At 47.3% G+C, this 22,668-nt stretch overlaps 1 protein-coding gene across 6 annotated transcripts in view; it reads left to right on the top strand.

Moving 5' to 3' along the window:
- Positions 1-8,704: 8,704 nt before the first annotated feature.
- The window catches only part of SZT2 (SZT2 subunit of KICSTOR complex), a 484,798-nt gene continuing 470,834 nt past the window's right edge, over positions 8,705-22,668 (top strand). For all 6 annotated transcript variants that reach the window (XM_030207429.1, XM_030207428.1, XM_030207430.1 and 3 more), the window contains exon 1: positions 8,705-8,829. In XM_030207429.1, coding sequence (XP_030063289.1) covers positions 8,734-8,829 — 96 coding nt within the window. In that variant the 5' untranslated portion in view covers positions 8,705-8,733. The remainder of the gene's footprint in view (positions 8,830-22,668) is intronic.

The following is a 22,668-nucleotide window of genomic DNA, read 5'->3' as shown; positions in this document are numbered from 1 at the left end:
ACCCACACAGGACTCAATGCACAAGACACACTGTGACCCCAGAAATACACAATAACACTGAAATACACTGACACTAGACACCCCCAACCCACACAGGACTCAATGCACATGACACACTGTGACCCCAGAAATACAAAATAGCACTGAAATACACTGACACTAGACACCCCCAACCCACACAGGACTCAATGCACATGACACACTGTGACCCCAGATATACACAATAACACTGAAATACACTGACACTAGACACCCCCAACCCACACAGGACTCAATGCACATGACACACTGTGACCCCAGAAATACACAATAACACTGAAATACACTGACACTAGACACCCCCAACCCACACAGGACTCACTGCACATGACACACTGTGACCCCAGAAATACACAATAACACTGAAATACACTGACACTAGACACCCCCAACCCACACAGGACTCAATGCACAAGACACACTGTGACCCCAGAAATACACAATAACACTGAAATACACTGAAACTAGACACCCCCAACCCACACAGGACTCACTGCACATGACACACTGTGACCCCAGAAATACACAATAACACTGAAATACACTGACACTAGACACCCCCAACCCACACAGGACTCAATGCACATGACACACTGTGACCCCAGAAATACACAATAACACTGAAATACACTGACACTAGACACCCCCAACCCACACAGGACTCAATGCACATGACACACTGTGACCCCAGAAATACACAATAACACTGAAATACACTGACACTAGACACCCCCAACCCACACAGGACTCACTGCACATGACACACTGTGACCCCAGAAATACAAAATAACACTGAAATACACTGACACTAGACACCCCCAACCCACACAGGACTCACTGCACATGACACACTGTGACCCAGAAATACACAATAACACTGAAATACACTGACACTAGACACCCCCAACCCACACAGGACTCAATGCACATGACACACTGTGACCCCAGAAATACATTAACACTGAAATACACTGACACCCCCAACACACACAGGACTCAATGCACATGACACACTGTGACCCCAGAAGTACACAATAACACTGAAATACACTGACACTAGACACCCCCAACCCACACAGGACTCAATGCACATGACACACTGTGACCCCAGAAATACACAATAACACTGAAATACACTGACACTAGACACCCCCAACACACACAGGACTCACTGCACATGACACACTGTGACCCCAGAAATACACAATAACACTGAAATAGACTGACACTAGACACCCCCAACCCACACAGGACTCACTGCACCTGACTCACTGTGACCCCAGAAATACACAATAACACTGAAATGCACTGACACTAGACACCCCCAACACACACAGAACTCACTGCACTTGACACACTGTGACACCAGAAATACACAATAACACTGAAATGCACTGACACTAGACACCCAGACATCCCCAACCCATCCCAAAACACGGACACACTGTGACCCCAGATATATAACAACACTGAAATGCCTTCGTCGGACCCGTCCTCTAGGATGCATGAGGATTCCGTGTCCTCATTGTTACCGAGGAGTGTTGATGATGGGCGTCGAGTGAAGGCGAAGTAGCACTGTCATCATTCTTCTTCGACACACTGTGCTGGATGTTCCGGGGCATCGAGGGAATTGGCACCCGAGAAGCGTCGGCGCCGAGAGGATCGCTCCCCTTCTATTCAGGAGGTGCTGATGCATCGGTATTCTGGGAGGCTGGTACCTGTCCCCGAGTCTCGACAGATTCTGCCATTGGCTCCTTTACTGATCCTGCAGCCTTGTCTGACGGCAGCTCTCGACGAGCGCATCAGGGCGCTGCTTTCAGAGCTGGCAGGATTGCTGCGCCAGTGTGCTTTGGTGTCGGGGGTGATTGCGCCTTCTGTACCGTCTGCTGCAGCGGCATCTGGCCCTTCACCTGTGGTGAGGTCTCCGACCTCGGTGCCGGCTGCCACCCGGGTTGACTCCCCTTCGACGTCGGTGGAGGAAGCTTCACTGGAGTCCACGGGGGCGTCGACTTCTCGGCACCGCCATCGAGTACGTCGTTCCTCGGCGTCGAGGCAGGCTCAGTTTCAGACTGCTCTGAGGGATGTTTTGTCTGATACTGAAGATGAGCGTTCATGGGAGGAAGAGGAAGATCCCAGGTACTTTTCTTCTGACGAGTCCTATGGGATTCCCTCTGAATCTTCCCCTCCACCAGAAAGGAGACTTTCTCCTCCGGAGAGTTTATCCTTTACCTCCTTTGTCTTGGAAATGGCTGCCGCTATTTCCTTCCCTATGGAGGTTGAGGATGAACCTAGGGCTGAGATGCTCGAGGTCCTGGATTATCCTTCTCCACTTAGAGAGGCTGCAACGGCTCCTTTGCGTAATGTACTGAAGGAAGTCCTTATGCGAAACTGGTTGTTCCCTCTGTCTAATTCCGTGATCCCAAAAAAAGCTGAATCCCAATATTGGATCCATAGTGAGCCTGGATTGATGAGGTCTCAGCTACCTCACAATTCCATGGTGGTGGACTCCGCCCTCAAAAGAGCCAAGAGCACTAGGGACTATGCCTCGGCGCCCCCAGGCAGAGAATCTAGGATCTTTGACTTTTCGGAGGAAGTCGTATCAGGCCCTTATGCTCGCTTCCAAGATCCAGAATGGAGTAGTGGCCTAGAGCACTGGTCTTGCAATCCAGAGGTGGCCGGTTCAAATCCCACTGCTGCTCCTTGTGATCTTGGGCAAGTCACTTAACCCTCTATTGCCTCAGGTACAAACTTAGATTGTGAGCCCTCCTGGGACAGAAAAATATCCAAAGTACCTGAATGTAACTCACCTACGACCACACCTTGAGTATTGTGTTCAATTCTGGTTGCCGCATCTCAGGAAAGATATAGTAGAACTGGAAAAGGGCGACAAAAATGTTAGCGGGGATGGGACGACTTCCCTATGAAGGAAGACTAAGGAGGCTAGGGCTTTTCAGCTTGGAGAAGACATGGCTGAGGGGAGACATGATAGAGGTATATAAAATAATGAGTGGAGTGGAACAGGTGGATGTGAAGCGTCTGTTCACGCTTTCCAAAAATACTAGGACTAGGGGGCATGCGATGAAACTACAGTGTAGTAAATTGAAAACAAATCGGAGAAAGTTTTCCTTCACCGAACGCGTAATTAAACTCTGGAATTCATTGCCAGAGAACGTAGTGAAGGCGATTAGCTTGGCAGAGTTTAAAAAGGGGTTGGACGGTTTCCTAAAGGACAAGTCCATAGACCGCTAATAAATGGACTTGGGAAAAATCCACAGTTTCGGGAATAACGTGTTTAAAATGTTTGTACGTTTGGGTAGCTTGCCAGGTGCCCTTGACCTGGATTGGCTGCTGTCGGGGACAGGATGTTGGGCTCGATGGACCTTTGGTCTTTTCCCAGTATGGCATTACTTATGTACTTACTAGTAAAAAAGCCCCGTTTCTGATGCAAATGAAACGGGGGCTAGCAAGGTTTTCTTCAGAGTGTGCATGTGGGAGTGTGTGTCCCTGCCCTCTCCCCCTCCCCCTTCCGAGTCCAGTCCTTCAGTGTTAAGTTTCCTGCTGTTCTGTGTTTTTGTTACAGAGAGAGTGAGGGCATCTCTCTCCCCTCCCCCCTCTGAGTCCTTCACTGTGTGAGATTTCGTGCTGTGCTGTTTTCCTTCACTCATGGGGAAACCAGATATCTCTGGCGCTTCACACTTCCGGCTGGAGGCTTCATAGAACGTTGGTCTTGCCTTTTATATATATATAGATGTACTACTGAAAAAGGTGTGAGCAAAATCTAAATAAATAAAATAAATAAATACCAGCTCTTCACGAGCATCCACTTGCGGAACTCGGTGAGGCAACTGTCCAGCTTGGTTGATGCACTCCCTCCAGAGCAGACTGAGCCTTTTCGCCAGGTGGTCAGGCAGCAGAAGGCGTGTTGAAAATTCGTGGCCAGGGGTACATTCGACACTTTTGATGTAGCATCCAGGATCGCTGGCCATGGTATAGTGATGCGTAGACTCTCATGGCTGCATGTCTCTGACCTGGATCATTCGGTCCATCAGCGGATGGCGGATGTTCGTTGCTGGGGTGATAACCTTGTTGTTGAGAAAGTAGAGGATCTAGTTGACCAGATGAAGAAGTACAATGATGCTATGGATTCTCTCTCTGCCGAGGGATGTCTTCTTCTACTGCCTCCTCATCTAGGAAGGTTTTTGGAGGGAAGAGGAGTGCTCCCTATTCCTATGCTAGGTGTAGGTACACTCCTGCTTCTTGGCAGACTACCCAGGCTCAGTCCCAGCACGCTCGTTCTCGTCAACAGCGTGCGCCTAAGGCCACTGCGGCTCCCCAGCAAAAGCAAGGGACGTGCTTTTGACTGGCTCCAGTTCAGCATAGCCTCAGTAAATGTGTCCGTACGGAACGACTTGTTGGTTGGGGGGAGGTTAATGTTTTTTCACCAAAGGTGGCCTCTTAGAACCTCTGACTGGTGTGTTCTTGACATTGTTTGTTTAGGATATACCCTCAATCTGGAATTCAAGTCTCCAAATTGCCCACCGGGAGCTCAGTCCTACAGCTCCCAGCACAAGCAGGTACTTGCAGAGGAACTCTCCGCCCTTCTAAAGGCTCAAGCGGTCGAACCCGTTCCACCAAGGGAAGAAGGGCTTGGATTGTATTCCAGGTACTTGTGCAAAAGAAAACGGAGGATGCGTCCCATCCTAGACCTAAGGGCCCTGAAAAAATGTCTTATCTGAGAAAAGTTCAGGATGGTTTCCCTGGGCACCCTTCTTCCCATGATTCAGGAAAACGATTGGCTATGCTCTCTGAACTTAAAGGATGCTTACACACACATCTCGATACTTCCAGCTCAAAGGAGGTATCTTCAATTTCGGCTGGGAACACAACACTTTCAGTACCGTGTACTACCTTTTGGCCTGGCGTCTGCACCCAAGGTGTTTACAAAATGCCTAGCTGTAGTCGCAGCGTCTCTACGCAGGCTGGGAGTGCATGTGTTTCCTTATCTCGATAATTGGCTGGTGAAGAGCACCTCGAAGGAAGGTGCTCTGGAGTCCATGCCGATGACTATTCAGGTGCTAGAGCTACTGGGGTTCGTCATAAATTATCCCAAGTCCCATCTCACCCCAGTCCAAAAATTGGAATTCATTGGAGCTCTGCTGAACACTCAGCTCGAGCTTATCTCCCCGAGGCAAGGGCGGACAACCTTCTGTCCCTGGTGTCCATGGTTCGAGCGTCTCAGCAGGTCACGGCTCGGCAGATGTTGAGACTTTTGGGGCATATGGCCTCCACAGTTCATGTAACGCCCATGGCACGTCTACATATGAGATCAGCTCAATGGACTCTAGCTTCCCAGTGGTTTCAAGCTGCGGGGGATCTAGAGGATGTAATCCAGCTGTCCACCGACTTTCGGAATTCTTTTGAGTGGTGGATGATTTGATCCAATTTGACTTTTGGGGCGACCATTCCAAGTTCCTCAGCCATGAAAAGTGCTGACGATGGATGCTTCTCTCCTGGGGTGAGGAACTCATGTAGATGGGCTCCACACTCAAGGAGCCTGGTCCTGTCAGGAAATAGGTCTTCAGATCAACCTTCTGGAATTCAGAGCGATCTGGAACGCTCTAAAGGCTTTCAGAGATCGGCTATCCAACCAAATCATTTTAATTCAGACAGACAATCAGGTTGCCATGTATTTCACCAACAAGCAGGGGGGCACCGGATCTCGCCCTCTGTGTCAGGAAGCCGTCCAGATGTGGCTTTGGGCTCGCCGTCACGGCATGTTTCTCCAAGCCGCTTGTCTGGCAGGCGTAAACAACAGTCTGGCCGACAGGTTGAGCAGGATAATGCAACCTCACGAGTGGTCACTGAACATGGGCGTAGTCCGCAAGATCTTCCGAGCGTGGTGCACCCCCTTGGTGGATGCTTTTGCCACTCAGATCAATCACAAGATCCCTCAGTTCTGTTCCAGGCTTCAGGCCCATGACAGACTAGCGTCAGATGCCTTTCTCCTACATTGGGGGACAGGCCTTCTGTATGCGTATCCACCCATACCTCTAGTAGGGGATACTTTACTGAAACTCGAACAATGATCCTGATTGCACCCTTCTGGCCAGGTCAGATTTGGTTCCCTCTTCTTCTGGAGTTGTCCTCCGAAGAACCGTGGAGATTGGAGTGTTTTCCAACCCTCATCTCTCAGAACGAGGGGTCGCTTCTACATCCCAACCTCCAGTCTCTGGCTCTCACGGCCTGGATGTTGCGAGCTTAGAAGTTGCCTCCTTGGGTCTTTCAGAGGGTGTCTCCCGAGTCTTGCTTGCTTCTAGAAAAGATTCCACAAAGAGGTGTGACTCTTTCAGATGGAGGAAGTTTGCTGTCTGGTGTGACAGCAAGGCCCTAGATCCTCTTTCTTGTCCTACATAGACCCTGCTTGAATACCTTCTACATTTGTCAGAGTTTGGCCTCAAAACCAACTCCGTAAGAGAGTATTGGCCTTTTACGTGGAGCGGACAAAGCCCTTTAGGCAGTCCGCCCAGTTGTTTGTTTCTTTCGATCCCAATAGGAGAGGAGTGGCCATCGGAAAACGCAAATCTCAAATTGGCTAGCAGATTGCATTTCCTTCACTTATGCCCAAGCTGGGCTGACTCTTGAGGGCCATGTTACGGCTCATAATGTTAGAGCCATGGCTGTATCAGTGGCTCACTTAAAGTCAGCCTCCATTGAAGAGATTTGCAAGGCTGCAACGTAGTCATCAGTCCACACATTCACATCTCACTACTGTCTTCAGCAGGATACCCGACGCGACAGTCGGTTTGGGAGTCAGTACTGCAGAATCTGTTCGGGGTTTAGAATCCAACTCCACCCCCCTAGACCCATTTTTGTTCTGTTCCAGGTTGCACTCTGTTACTTGTTTATGGTGTCATATCAATCTAAGTTATGTCCTCGCCGTTGCGAGGCCCAATTGACCAATGTTCATTGTTTTGAGTGAGCCTGGTTGTTAGGGATACCCCACATGTGAGAACAAGCAGCCTGCTTGTCCTCGGAGAAAGCGAAGATACTTACCTGTAGCAGGTATTCTCCGAGGACAGCAGGCTGATTGTTCTCACAAACCTGCCCACCTCCCCTTTGGAGTTATTTGCTTCCTTTTATGCTTTTTGATTTAACTGAGGGAACTCGTTCATGTGATGGGCGGGAAATCAGTCCGCGCCTGCGCGCTGCACGCGTTCCTGAAGACTCTGGCAAAACTTTTTAATATATTTTGCTTGCAAAATGCCGTCCGATTCCTAGGCCGACGCGGATGTCGACCCACATGTGAGAACAATCTGCCTGCTGTCCTCGGAGAATACCTGCTATTGGTAAGTATCTTAGCTTTTTCTCACACTGTATTGCATATTTTAACAGTACTTCTCCCTATGTCCACCCGTTAGACAGCATCCAGTCTGCCATTGTTCTTTTTAATCCCATTAACATGTTCTTTTTAATCGAGCGTACATAGTCACCACCATGTTATTCTTTTTCAATGAATTCCTATGATCTCTCAGATGAGCCTGTCCTTCCCTTCTGTTCCTTCCCACTTGCATTCGTTTTCAGCACGATAGTTCTTCAGGTGCAAATGCGTAGGATTCGCGATTGCCTGGCACCTCTTTCTGTTTGGGTACTATTTAATTCCTATGCCGCTGCAGCCCGGCGTTTGTTTCTCAGTGTTCCTGCATATCAAACAATTCTTATTGTTTTTGGCAGGACAGCTTTGTAAAGGTGAGTCACAGCAGAGCCTGGTCACAATCTTTCTGCACTTGATTTTTTTGCTTACTTTATTGCCTCCATGTCGCATATCTTCTTTCTCTCCTCCAGCACAGCTCTTTGTTTTTTGCCATTTGCACATCTGTATACAATAATCCACTTTCATTTTCTTCATCCATCCTTCAACATTGCATGGCCCACATTTTTTTGCATTGTTTGTTGTATTTTTGTGTCATGTGATTTCATCATTTTCCGAACTTAGATCAACACACTCCTGCTACTACGTTTGTCTTCGTATTTCATCAGTCTTCTTGGTCTTACATCATGTGACTTTGGCACTCATTCCCCTGAGCACGGTTGTTCTTGTGGGGTTTTAGAGATATCTGGATGGATCAATCGTTTTTTTATAGATATCTGAATAGATCCATCGTTATTTCCTTACTCTATAATATCTCTCACCTGAATAAGTACTGTCTTTTTTCTTGTTCTTTTGCACAATTCTACATTTTTTAGAATGAAATATTTGTTCCACACTCTAGACCATTCCACCAGCTTCCCTGGGTCCCTCCTGGTGCTCTGCCTAACTTACACTGTGTCTGATATTTTGCATGTTTGTACTTGAACCATTGGAGGGTTAAATGATTTGCCAAAGGTCACAAGGAGTATCAGGAGAGAAGTGGGATTTGAACCTTGGCTTTCCTGTTGTTTTAATTGCTGGGCTGCTGCTCCACTTCTGTCATTGTTTAATGGAGTCCTGTGCTCTCTCCGAGCTGGCTTCCTGTGTAGACCTGCCTTTTCCTGGAGATCCTGTCTCCCCCCCCCCCCCCCCATTCCCTAGGGGTCAGTATTGCCGCCTTACTGAGTGAGTGTTGAAGTCTGTATCTGGATTGTGAGATTAATACCATAATCCTTGTTTCTCTTTTTTTCTGTCAGGTGGAGGAGGCGGGGCAGGTGTTTCTGTTAATGAAGAAGGATTATCGCATTTCCCGCAATGTTCGTCTTGCGTGGTTTCTGTCAAATTTGCACCAAATCATTTCTCCAATGCCAGAATCTGAGTTGGTGAGTGTGAAGCGTGCATTGTCTTCCACCAAATGTCTTTTCCTGACCTGCTGGGAGTATGATATACTGGCATCTGATGTGTGATCAGTTAGAAGGTCTTTACTTACAGAAACATTAGTAAAGATGTGCTGGTGTGTAAGAGGAGTGTAGGGCTAATAAGGTGATTTAGCTAATCTATATAATAATTGCTCACTCTGCTTCCCTTGATGGCTGGCTGGCTGGGTTCGTAACAGCATGCTGATGTCAGCTCGTCTCCAGCGTTTCCTTCCCTCTCAGTGTCCTGCCCTCGCGGAAAGATGAAATGACGTCAGAGGAGGGTGGGACACTGAGAGGGAAGGCAAGGGAAGGCTGGAGGTGACGGAAGCCCAGCCTGCCGCCACTGCGACCTGAGGTAAGATGAACGGCTTAAAGGGTAGGGAAGGGAAATGGGACTTGATATACTACCTTTCTGAGGTTTTTGCAACTACATTCAAAGCGGTTTACATATATTCAGGTACTTATTTTGTACCAGGGGCAATGGAGGGTTAAGTGACTTGCCCAGAGTCACAAGGAGCTGCAGTGGGAATTGAACCCAGTTCCCCAGCATCAAAGTCCACTGCACTAACCACTAGGCTCCTCCTCCACTAGCAACATTCCATGTAGAATCTTCAAATAGTAGCAACATTCCAGAATCTCAAATAGTAGCAACAGCAACATTCCATGTAGAATCTGAAATAGGGAAAGGGAAATGGAAATGGGACTTGATATACCACCTTTCTGAGGTTTTTGCAACTACATTCAAAGCGGTTTACATATATTCAGGTACTTATTTTGTACCAGGGGCAATGGAGGGTTAAATGACTTGCTCAGAGTCACAAGGAGCTGCAGTGGGAATCGAACTCCGTTCCCCAGGATCAAAATCCACTGCACTAACCACTAGGCTACTCCTCCAGGGTGGCAGGAAGGATAGAGTCACTGGCTATGTAGGGGAGGAGAGGGGAGGGTAGAATTGCTGGACATGGATGGGAGGGCAGGGCATAGGATAATCGCTGGACATCAATGGGATGGGAGGTGAGGGGAGAATCACGGGATACGGATGAGAGGTCAGGGCAGAGGAGAATCACTGGACATGGAGGGGAGGCCAGAATCGCGGGCCATGGAGGAGAAGGGAGAATCGCGGGACATGGATTGGATGGGATGGGAGGGCAGGGTAGAGAGAATCGCTGGACATGGATGGGAGGGGCGGAAAGAATCGCTGGACATGGAGGGGAGGGCAGGGGAGAGAGGAGAAATCGCTTAGACGAGAGCCTTCCTAGGGCCTGTCATTTTTCATGAAACGGGCTTTGTTGCTTGTTAGCTAATAATTACTCTCGTTAGAGTTTGTTGCTTTGTCTTGTGGTCCCAGAACAAAGAAAAGGGTTCTCACAAAGGTTTTGTTGGCAATAGAAGAGAAGATTGCCACATTTTGGAAATATATTACAATGTATTGCCTATATACGAGTTCTAGTACATTCTGGGCTAGGTCTTTGGCTTCAGGGTCAATCAGGGCACAGAACATTAGCACTAAGGATGCTTGACCAATGACACTGCAGATGAACTTTTCCTTTTGGAGAATGTAGCGAAAAAGAAAACAGACCTCTGTTACAGCTATAATGCAAAAGTGAATTACCACCTGCTGGCTAACCAAGGAAAATACCCTGAAGGGAAAAAGGGTCATAGGGCACCAATACAAATTGCAAAGCATTGAAGTCCCCAGTTTAGCCATACCTCCTCTCTTTGGAGAGACCCCGGACTGCTGCCTCTTCAGGCTGCTGGTTGGGTCTTGACAGTCCAGCGTCAGGGCAGTCCTGGCTCTTCCTTCCTAGAGAGGTCATCAGCGTTCCTTGTTCGCTGCCCTTCTGCTGCTGTATGGTGAAATTGTACATCTGTAGAGAGAGGCTCCACCAGAATAGTTTCTCATTCTCTCCCGACATTCTCTTAAGCCAGACCAATGGATTGTGATCTGTCATGACAGTAAAGTCTCACCCATACAGATATGGTTGCAGTCTCTTAAGGGCCCAGACTAAGGCCAAACATTCTTTCTCAATAGTGGCATAAGCTACTTCCATGTCAAGGAGCTTGTGACTCAGGTACACAATTGGGTGCTCTTTCCTTTTGCTATTCGTTTGACTGAGTAACATAGAGGCATATTTTCAAAGCACTTAGCCTTCCAAAGTTCCACAGAAACCTATGGAACTTTGGAAGGCTAAGTGCTTTGAAAATATGCCTCATAGTAACATAGTAGATGACAGAAAAAAAGACCTGCACGGTATATCTTACCTTGATTTGTAACTGTCATTTTCAGGGTACAGACCGTACAATTCTGCCCAGCAGTATTTCCCGCCTCCCAACCACCAGCCCCGCCTCCCACCACCGGCTCTGGCACAGACCGTATAAGTCTGCCCAGCACTATCCCTGCCTCCCACCACCTGCTCTGGCACAAACCGTATAAGTCTGGCCAGCACTATCCCCGCCTCCCAACCACCAGCCCCGCCTCCCACCACCAGCTCTGCCACCCAATCTCGGCTAAGCTCCTGAGGATCCATTTCTTCTGAACAGGATTCCTTTATGTTTATCCCTCGCACGTTTGAATTCCGTTACCGTTTTCCTCTCCACCACCTCCCGTGGGAGGGTATTCCAAGCATCCACTACTCTCTCCATGAAAAAATACTTCCTGACATTTTTTTTTGAGTCTGCCCCCCTTCAATCTCATTTCATGCCCTCTAGTTCTAGTACAGCCCCAATGCCATATTATTATTATTATTTTGACATTTGTATCCCACATTATCCCAAACTAGCTCAGGTTCAATGTGGCTTACATTCAAGAAAAACATCAAAAATATGATACAGTTGGGAGGAAGTGACGTCACGAACTTGGATGGCTGCCTGAGTCTGAAGCTCCGTTGCATCCCTGCTTTTAATTAGCGAAAATAGCGTTCATCCGTCCCTGAGTCGGTGTTCTGTTTTATAAGAAGGCGTCAGACTTCATTGTGGTCTTCTCTGTTTGGGTCGGAGATATGTCCTTGGCTCGGAAGGAGAGTGAGCCTCAATCAACACGGCAAGCTGGTAAGGCCTCGAGACGCCATGTGCTCTCGGCTCGCGCTTCACATTCTGACTCTGATTCCGCTATGTCTACAACCGAGATTTGTAGCGCCTCTGCTAAACGGGGCATTTCAAAGGATTTAGCAAAGTGTCTAACTGAGATTTGAGAACAGATTAAATCCTCTCAGGAGGAAATACTGGACTGAATGGATGTCCTGTGTGTTGACTTGCGTGAGCTGGGAGGGCGTGTGGAGGACTTAGAGGCTCGTGTTGATGAGCATGTGGAACAGCTGAACGGGGCTGATTCTCGAATTTCAAAGCTTCACGAGTATTTGGATGAGCTGCAATATAAAGTGGATGACCAAGAAAATCGGGGGCGAAGGAATAACCTCCGTTTTTGTGGGGTCCCTGAGGTGGGAGACAAGGTTGGTCAGAGGACATTGCTGTTGAAAGAGCTCATAGAGCCTTAGGAAAGAGTGGACATTAAGCCATGCAATATTGTAGTCTGTTTTTCTTCTTATGCGACCATAGATCAAGTGATGCAGCGTGCTCGTCAGGTTTCGCATATTGATTATAATGAGGCTCATGTAAAGGTATACCAGGATCTATCCCAACTGACGTTGGCACAACGTCGTGCAATGAAACCAACTCTGGACATTGTAGTCAAAAACAAGATTCCTTACCACTGGTCTTTTCCTCTCTGCTTCACAGTGGGGGGGAGGCTGCATCGGCTGTGACTCCTATCGGAAGTTTGGAAGGTTCTGCATGGAGAAGGTTTGACGACTACTGATTACCCACCCATGGATCTAACCCCTACAGCTCTGGCCAAACTCCAGCAGTGGAATCGTGTTTTTACCAAGTCTAAGAGTCCCCCGAAAGTTACCTGAGGGGTCGGACTGGTTTGTTTGCTGGTCTTTGTGACTCTGTGTTCATGATTCTACTTCTAGACCTGTACGCTGTGTTTTGGAGGTGTATTGTATTTAGCTATATATTTTATTTGAGAGTTGTTTGAAGGGGGTTGGAGCGGGAGGGGGAGATATGGATGTTCGTTTTGTGTGTTATTTCAATGGGGCTTTGTGTGTTAGGGGTAGCGGGGATGTGTGGGGGAGGTGGATCTTGGGTGGTGTTTCGGGTTTGGGGATTCTTTTTTTCTGGTCTGCCTAGTTAGGGAACTTTGTGGGTCCTTATCTAGTGATGTGGGATGGTTGGGGGGGGGGGGGGTTGATGGTGGGAGAGGGGGTGGGATAGGGAGTTCATACAGCATAGGGGGGATTTGTTGCTATTTCTATTTCATGCTGAGGGGGAGGGTAATGTTTGGGGGGGTTGTTGGGGGGGATGTGTGTGTGGGGTTTTCCCCCCCCCCCTTCTCACCTTCCAACATCTGTGTGGATCTATGGCTCTAAGCTTTATCTGGGCCTCTCGGTTCGTGGAATGTACTATATATGAGTGTTGATCTTAAGTTCTTGACTTATGTCAAGGGTCTCAACTCTCCTTAAAAGTGGCAAAAGCTATTTCAGGAATTGTTGTTACATACACCTCAAGTGGTATTTTTGCAGGAGACCCACTTTAAGAGGGAACATGAGAAATTTTTGACTCATCATCATTACCCAAATGTCTATTGTGCTTCCGCTGCTGACGCCTTGAAGAAGCGCGGGGTTGCAATTTTGCTTCACTCTTCACTGCAGGATCAGGTGCAGAAAGTTAAGCGTGATCCTGTTGGTCGTTTTTTGCTTTTACATGTGTTTTTGAACAATTCCGCTTTTTCCCTAGTTTCTGTTTATGCGCCTAATGAATCTCTGGGAGAATTTTTTGTTAGGCTTGGCAAAGTAGTGCAAGCTGACCCTTTGGTAACTTGGTGTTGGGAGGTGACTTTAATGCAACGTTTGATCCGGTTTTGGACAAGTCGGGTGTAGTCTCGGGGTCTGACGTTAAAAATTCTAAGGCGTTGGTTGCTTTAGCTCGATCTTTAGCTGTGTGCGATGTGTGGCGTTTACATCATCCTAGGGAACAGGACTACTCTTTTTATTCTCATTCGCATGACTCTTATTCTTGCATCGATCATTTGCTCCTTGACATATCTTTGACTTAGGGCAGTAGTACTTCGGGTATTGGCTCGATTACTATCTCTGATCACTCCCCAACTTGACTTAATCTTTCGTCTTTGTGTGAGGTAGATAAGGATACTAGGTGGACTCTAAATGTCTCTTTGCTTAGGAACGAGAAGATGTTAGCTGCGTATCGAACACTCCTGAGGGAATATCTTGATATCAACTTGAATTGAGGTCCACCTATGGGGATTGTTTGGGACGCCTTGAAGGCTTTAACGAGGGGGTGCTTTCTAAAACATGCTAGTACCCAGGCCATGTTCCGGAGATAAGAGGTTGCTATGTGTATTTCACAGTTGTCTTGTTTGGAGGATTGGCATAAGTCCTCGCATTCGGTGTCTATTTTGCGACAAATCCAGGCTCTTTGACTCAGATTTGATAACATATACTCGGTGCAATTGCAGTTTGTAAGAGGTCAACAACAACTGCATCAGTATTTTAATCATAACAAGCCTGGTTGCTCTTTAGCTCTTAGATTGAAGCAGCAGAGGTTTGACCTAACTATTCTGCGGATTGGAGAGGGTAAGAATAAGGTATTAACTAAGTCTTCCTTGATCCGTCAGCGCTTTCAGTCCTTTTACCAGTCCTTATACTTGGCGGATTCTACTATCCATCGTGATGCTATTGGTTCCTTTCTTTCTTCACAGAGCCTTCCCTCTGACAGATGAGCAGTGTTCCTTATTGGATGGTATCATCAAGGTAGATGAAATTGTTACAGTTATTAAGGATTTGCCCACTGGGAAGGCTCCTGGACTGGATGGTCTGCCGAATGATTTTTATAGAGCGTTTAGGGGAGAGTTGGCTCCTCTCCTAGTTGAGATTCTTAATGGTGTTCGGGAAGGGGACGCTCTTCCTCCCTCTATAATGGAAGCTTGGATAGCAGTGATTCCAAAGCCGGGAAAAGACAAGTTGGACTGTGCCTCATATCGACCCATCTCAATTCTGATGTTAAAATTATAGCTAAGGTCTTAGCGAATCAATTAGCTAAAGTCCTTCCTGACTTAGATGCCTCCAGGCGGCAAGGGGATAATCCATTTGAGGCCCACTTACTAAATCTTTGGGATGCGATGATAGCAAAGCTATAGCTAAGGTCTTAGCGAATCAATTAGCTAAAGTCCTTCCTGACTTAGATGCCTCCAGGCGGCAAGGGGATAATCCATTTGTGGCCCACTTACTAAATCTTTGGGATGCGATGAAAGCAAAGCTTAGGGGAAGTAGGAAAATATCAACTCTTGCTAAGATTACTCAAGAACCGGAATTCCCAGCAGGGGGGGAAGGGGGAGTGTTTAGGGAATGGGAACAGAAAGGTTTGCAGAAATTCTGGGACTTATTGGACGAAGGGAAAATGAGGGAATTTAGGGAACTTCAGAGGGCATTTGAATTACCAGAAACGGACCTTTTTGCATACATTCAGATTAGTACATTTATAAGAGGGCAAGGATGGCTTAAAAATGACCCACTAGAAGGAGAAGTAATGGAAAATTTATGGGAAACACTTGATACAGGGAGGAGAGGCATTTCAAGATTATATCAACATATTAGGGGGAAATTCACGTCTAAGCTAGCATTTATGAGGGCATGGGAAAAGGATTTAAACTGTGAAAGGATATGCATAGAGGAATCCTGTGCAGAAGGAATGGATCCTCAGAAGCTTAGCTGAAATTGGGTGGCGGAGCAGTTGGGGGGAAGAGGGGGTGGTGGTTGGGAGGCGAGGATAGGGGAGGGCAGACTTATACGGTCTGTACCAGAGCCGGTGATGGGAGGCGGGACTGGTGGTTGGGAGGCGGGAAATACTGCTGGGCAGACTTATATGGTCTGTGCCCTGAAAAGGACAGGTACAAATTCAAGGTAAGGTATACACATATGAGTTTGTCTTGGGCAGACTGGATGGACCATGCAGGTCTTTTTCTGCCGTCATCTACTATGTTACTATGACTGAATGGGAAAGGATTTGTTTGGAAGTGAAAAAGGCGTCAGTGTGTGTGTTAAAGAAAATGCCTACAAGGAGTAAACAAACGTGGACAAAGGGGAGCCGGTTGATATTGTGTATCTGGATTTTCAAAAGGCGTTTGACAAGGTACCGCATGAAAAGGCTACAGAGGAAATTGGAGGGTCATGGGATAGGAGGAAAAGTCCTATTGTGGATTAAAAACTGGTTGAAGGATAGGAAACAGAGAGTGGGGTTAAATGGGCAGTATTCACAATGGAGAAGGGTAGTTAGTGGGGTTCCTCAGGGGTCTGTTCTAGGACCGCTGCTTTTTAATATATTTATAAATGATTTAGAGATGGGAGTAACTAGCGAGGTAATTAAATTTGCTGATGACACAAAGTTATTCAAAGTCATTAACTCGCGACCGGATTGTGAAAAATTACAGAAGGACCTTACGAGACTGGGAGACTGGGCAGCTAAATAGCAGACGACGTTTAATGTGAGCAAGTGCAAGGTGATGCATGTGGGAAAAAAGAACCCGAATTATAGCTACGTCATGCAAGGTTCCACATTAGGAGTTACGGACCAAGAAATGGATCTGGGTGTCGTCGTCGTTGATAATAGGCTGAAACCTTCTACTCAGTGTGCTGCTGCGGCTCGGAAAGCGAATAAAATATTGGGTATTATTAGGAAAGGTATGGAAAACAGGAGTGAGGATGTTATAATGCCGTTATATCGCTCCATGGTGCGACCGCACCTTGAGTATTGTGTTCAATTCTGGTCGCCGCATCTCAAGAAAGATATAGCAGAATTGGAAGAGGTGCAGCGAAGGGCGACTAAAATGATAGCGTGGATGGGATGACTTCCCTATGAAGAAAGACTAAGGAGGCTAGGGCTTTTCAGCTTGGAGAAGAGACGGCTGAGGGGGGACATGATAGAGGTATATAAAATAATGAGTGGAGTGGATGTGAAGCGTCTGTTCACGCTTTCCAAAAATACTAGGACTAGGGGGCATGCGATGAAACTACAGTGTAGTAAATTTAAAACAAATCGGAGAAAATGTTTCTTCACCCAACGCGTAATTAAACTCTGGAATTCATTGCCGGAGAACGTGGTGAAGGCGGTTAGCTTGGCAGAGTTTAAAAAGGGGTTAGGCGGTTTCCTAAAGGACAAGTCCATAAACCGCTACTAAATGGACTTGGGAAAAATCCACAATTCCAGGAATAACATGTATACAATGTTTGTACATTTGGGAAGCTTGCCAGGTGCTCTTAGCCTGGATTGGCCACTGTCGTGGACAGGATGTTGGGCTCGATAGACCCTTGGTCTTTTCCCATTGTGGCATTACTTATGTACTTACTAGTAAAAGAGGCCTGTTTGTGGATCAAATGAAACGGGCGCTAGCAAGGTTTTCCTCCCCAACATACCCCCTTCTCCCTCCCTCCCTACCTCCCTACCTACCTGCCAGCCCCTTCGTCATTCTGACGCCATTACTCCGCACCTCCTGAACGCACCGTACGCCATTGCTCTGCCCTCGGTGTGTGACGCCATTGCTCCACCCTCAACGTCATCACGTTTGACGCGAGGGCGGGGCCCCGAGACTTGGCGATTTCGGTGGCTTCACAACCAGGAACCCTTCGAACCCGTCTTGAAGGAAGTGATGTCAGTGGCTTGTCTTCACTGACGTCAGTGTCTTCAGAACGTTGAGGGTGAGTTTTATTATATAGGATGTATTTAAGGTGCTAAGCAGGTGGTACTATACACCTGACAAGGTAAAGAAAATGTTTCCTGCAGCCTCTGATCAGTGTTGGAGATGTAGCTCAGAGCAAGGAATCTATTTCCACATCTGGTGGTCTTGTAAGTCTCTTACGCCCTTTTGGGAAGCAATATCTAGCAAGTTATCACTAGTGCTGGAAACTATCTTTCCTAAGGACTCGAAATGGTGCTTATTGAGCTGGGGTAACAAAAGGGGACAGAAATGGCATTGCAGACATAGTAACATAGTAGATGACGGCAGAAAAAGACCTGCACGGTCCATCCAGTCTGCCCAAGAAATGTGCCACTTTTTTGTGTATACCTTACCTTGATTTGTACCTGTCTTTTTCAGGGCACAGACCGTACAAGTCTGCCCAGCACTATCCCCGCCTCCCACCATTGGCTCTGGCACAGACCATACAAGTCCGCCCAGCACTATCCCCACCTCCCAACCACCAGCCCCGCCTCCCACTACCGGCTCTGTTATCCAATCTCGGCTAAGCTCCTGAGGATCCATTTCTTCTGAACAGGATTCCTTTATGTTTATCCCACGCATGTTTGAATTCCGTTACCATTTTCATCTCCACCACCTCCCGCGGGAGGGCATTCCAAGCATCACTACTCTCTCCATGAAAAAATACTATCTGACATTTTTTTTGAGTCTGCCCCCCCTTCAATCTCATTTCATGTCCTCTCGTTCTACCGCCTTCGTATCTCCGGAAAAGGTTCGTTTGCGGATTAATACCTTTCAAATATTTGAATGTCTGTATCATATCACCCCTGTTTCTCCTTTCCTCCAGGGTATACATGTTCAGTTCAGCAAGTGTCTCCTCATACGTCTTGTAACGCAAATCCCATGCCATTCTCGTAGCTTTTCTTTGCACCGCTTCGATTCTTTTTACATCCTTAGCATCTTAATGCTTTAAATGAATGTGTTTAGCAGCAGCCAAAACTGTGATTGCGGCACATTGGAAGCAGCCAACAGGACTGTTGGTGCAGGACTGGTCACTGAAACTTAAGACTCTGACAGAACTTGAAAAACTGACGGATAGGAAAAATGGTAGATATAATCCAAAGGCGAAAGAATGGACAATGGTAGATAATATAATGTGTATAGGGAATGACGAAGGATTACCAGGGGAAAAGTCATAACAAGAAAGCATTGGGGGAGGGGGGGAGGTAAGGGGGGGTATTGAGGGAAGGGGAAAGTACATGTAGCTAATGAACACATACAAATGGTACATTTGTAGCCTTTCGGCTGTTTTTTCAAAAAAGTTGTGTTACAGTTGAATTTGGTGTGAATTGTGAACTGTTATTTGGAATTTGAATAAAAAAAAAAGTCCTTCCTGACTTAGTCCATCCTGATCAAGTTGGGTTTATTCCTCATAGGCAAGCTAAAGACAATGTACGTTGCATGGTCAATTTGTTGCATGTAGCTACTAAGTCAAAAAGCTCTTTATGTTTTTTGGGATTAGATGCTGAGGAGGCTTTTTATCGTGTCCATTGGCCTTTTATGATCAGTGTTATGGAGAGGATGGGGATTGGGCGGGGTTTTAGAGACTGGACTCAAGCTGTTTATAGTTCTCCCAGAGCGTGTGTGCGCATTAATGGAGGTAATTCTACTAAGTTCCCTTTATCTAGGGGGACTCGGCAGGGTTGTCCCCTTTCGCCTATGTTATTTGCATTGGTTATGGAGCCTCTTGCTATTGCTATTCATACTAACCCTAATATTTTGAGGCTTTTAGTTGGCGGTCAGGAGTATAAGTTGCCTATGTTTGCTGATGATATATTGCTTTCCTTAGCTAAACATTTACTCTCAATGCCTAACTTGATTAAGTTTCTAGAGGGGTATTCCTCTGTTTCTAGATTTAAGCTTAATGTCTAAATCGGAGGCTGTGGCATTGGGTATTCCTGGTTCGATTTTGTCATCCTTACGAGAGGCCTTTTCTTTTCGCTGGGTGTCCCGGGGTATTAAGTATCTGGGGATTTTCCTTACTAATAAATTCTCTGATTTATTTTCGGCTAATTACCCTCCCCTCTTGAGGGATTTATATAAAGATTTGGTGGCTTGGGGTTCCATTGAGTTATCGTGGTTTGGACGGATTGCTACTTTGAAAATGATTGTGCTGCCACGTTTGATGTATCTATTCCAAGTCCTCCCTTTACGTTTGTCTCGCTCCTTTCTTTCAAGCATCCAGAATCGCCTTTGTTTCATTTGGTCCAATAAAAAGCCGTGTCTCTCTAGAACGTTGTTATATTGGGATCAAAAAAAGGGCGGGTTGGGTGTCCCAAATGTGTATTGGTATTATAAAGCCACCCAAGCATGAGCTGCCATTGAGTGGTACCACGCGAGCCCCCAAAAGAGGTGGATTGGATTGGAACTGTTGGGTCGTTGTCAGTTGCGTTCATTAATGTGGCTTCCTCGGAGGTATCGACCATGTTGGAGGCCAGGGTTACTTTGGCCGCTTCATGGAAGTCCCCTCAGGTTCCTTCAGTGGTTAAATGGCTTAATAAGCTGTGGTACAGAGGTCACGTGATGCTGAGGGAGCAGTAGCCACGCTTTCGCACTGCTCCGGGATCCCTGCCCGATTCCCGCCCGATACTGCCTGCAAATAGCCCCGAAATCGACTGACCTGGTCCACTATAGCTGGCTGAGAGTGCATGGACCAATATCTGGTGTCCATGTCGCTGGGAACATCACGTAAAAGTGCAAAGCCAGAGAAAGAAAAAATGGCTGGCGCTAGCGGCGAATCCAAGATGGCGCCCGGAACGCCGAGAAGCGAAGCGGAGTTTTCGGCCCGCCAATTGTCACAGCTGGTAGCGGCGGTGGAAACGGTGCTGGAACCCAGGTTCACTTCGCTGAATGACCACCTGGGAAAGGTGGATGAGCTGATGGCAACGCTAGTGAGCCGCGCAACGGAGGTGGAAACGAGGGTGTCCGCACTGGAGGACGCATGGCAGCAGTGTGACCCGGAGATGAAGAGCCTTAAAGAAAAGCTGAACCAGCAGGCGGAGAAGCTGGATGAGCTAGAAAACCGGGCTAGACGGAGTAATCTCCGGTTAGTGGGGTTGCCAGAAACTATCCCGGAGAAAAATTTGAGCACGGTTTTGGAGGAATGGCTCGTGAAAGAATTTGCCTTGTCAGACAGCCGTGGGCCGCTCTGTTTAGAGAGAGCGCACAGGATCGGGAGACAGCACCAGAACGAAGAGCGCCCCAGAGTTGTCATCATAAAGGTACTGAACTATATTCATAAAGAAGAGATCCTTAGGGGATATCGCTTAAAAAGGGAATCCCTGACATATGCTGGAGTACAAATACGAATCTTTCAGGATTATTCAACCAGCTTGCAAGATAGGAGACGGAAGTTTCATTCAGTCTGCGCCTCGCTAGTGGAAAGAAATCAGCGCTTTATGTTGCTGTATCCAGCTACTCTAAAGATCCAACATGAGGGGAAATGGATCCCTTTTGTATCAGATCAAGCAGCCATGCAGTTTATTAATAGAGAACTGAACGCATTGGACTGGTGGGTCAGTCGGACATGAAAGAAATTATATAATTGCAGAACGCAGGGGCAAGTACGCAATGTTTTGTAAGTTTGTGTTCAGGAAAATTCCATTTGGTTAAAAAGTGCGGTTGATGGGTGGGGGGTGGGGTGGGGATCGCAGCATGTTGTGACTCAGGTATCATGGGAGTTTCTCAGTTGTGGGTTAATGAAGGGGGAGAGGAAGTAGGGGGGAGGGGGTGGGTGGGCTGGTAAAGAGGGGTTTACTTGGGGAGCATGGGGGACGAGAGTGTTGCACAGAAACTTGTACTTGGGGGAAGGGGAAACTATGCACTATGTGGAGTGGTCAGGAGGGGATGGCTCCGGGGTGGGGGCTGGGCACCCAGGGGCCTTAACATCACCATTGAATTTGAAGGAAGCTGGGATGGAGTCCTGGGACCCGGGTTAGATGCATCCGACTAGATTAATATCGTGGAATGTGGCTGGGATTGGATCGCCAATAAAAAGAGCAAACATTTTAACAGCCTTGCAGCGTCACAAAGCCTCCATAGCATGTTTACAGGAGACAAAATTGTCTTAGGAGGAAAGTCAAAAGCTCAAGCAAAGGTGGGTGGGGGAATGTTTTTTCTCACCAGCACAGGGGCGAAGAGGGGGAGTGGCAATCCTGATCCACAAATCTCTACAATGTAAGGCCCGGTTAGTAGCCCGGGATGCACAGGGGAGGTATATACTTTTACACTTGAACATAATGGGACAAGAAGTATTCTTGCTTAATATTTATGGACCAAATGTACACGATCATACATTTTTTCAGCACATAATTCGTCTGGGTCTCCAACACACAACTGCCCCCTGGCTCTTAGTGGGTGATTTCAACCAGGTGATGGATGGGCAGTTAGATCGGTCGGCGCCTTCAGCGGGGATGGCATTGGGTAGGGGTAAGGGCATACAACACCTGTGCAGGGCGCTGAACTTAGTCGACCCATGGCGCTTGGTCAATCCCACTGCGCGCGATTATACTCACCTCTCCCGAGCGCACGGCACATGGTCTAGGTTAGACTATATTTTAGCTGAGGGTACACTTTTCCCACAGATCGTGAAAGCAGAGGTGGGGCCAATGGAGATTTCAGATCACGCTATGATATGGGTGGATATGGAGCTAGGAGCGGGTAGACTTAGAGGACACCAGTGGAAATTTCCATCACATCTAGCGGGGGATGTACACTTTCAAGAACTTCTTAGACAGAAATGGCAGTTGTTTGCGGACACCAATGTACAGCATGAGGATGATGCCCTTCTCTATTGGGAAACGTCAAAAGCAGTTATGAGGGGGGAGGTCATCTCCTACATGTCTGCCCGGGCAAAGAGGTTAGCACAGGGTATTGTCCTGAGCATAAATTCCAGGCAGCAAAACGTAAACATTTAGCGGCCCCCTCACTTAGGAGTAGGGAAGAGATGGTGTCGACGCTCGCGGCACTGAATTCTC

Source organism: Microcaecilia unicolor, chromosome 6 (genome assembly GCF_901765095.1).
Source record: "Microcaecilia unicolor chromosome 6, aMicUni1.1, whole genome shotgun sequence".
Classification (NCBI taxonomy): domain Eukaryota; kingdom Metazoa; phylum Chordata; class Amphibia; order Gymnophiona; family Siphonopidae; genus Microcaecilia; species Microcaecilia unicolor.
The sequence above is the reverse complement of the archived record's forward strand: the minus strand, read 5'-3'. Positions and strand labels throughout refer to the sequence as shown.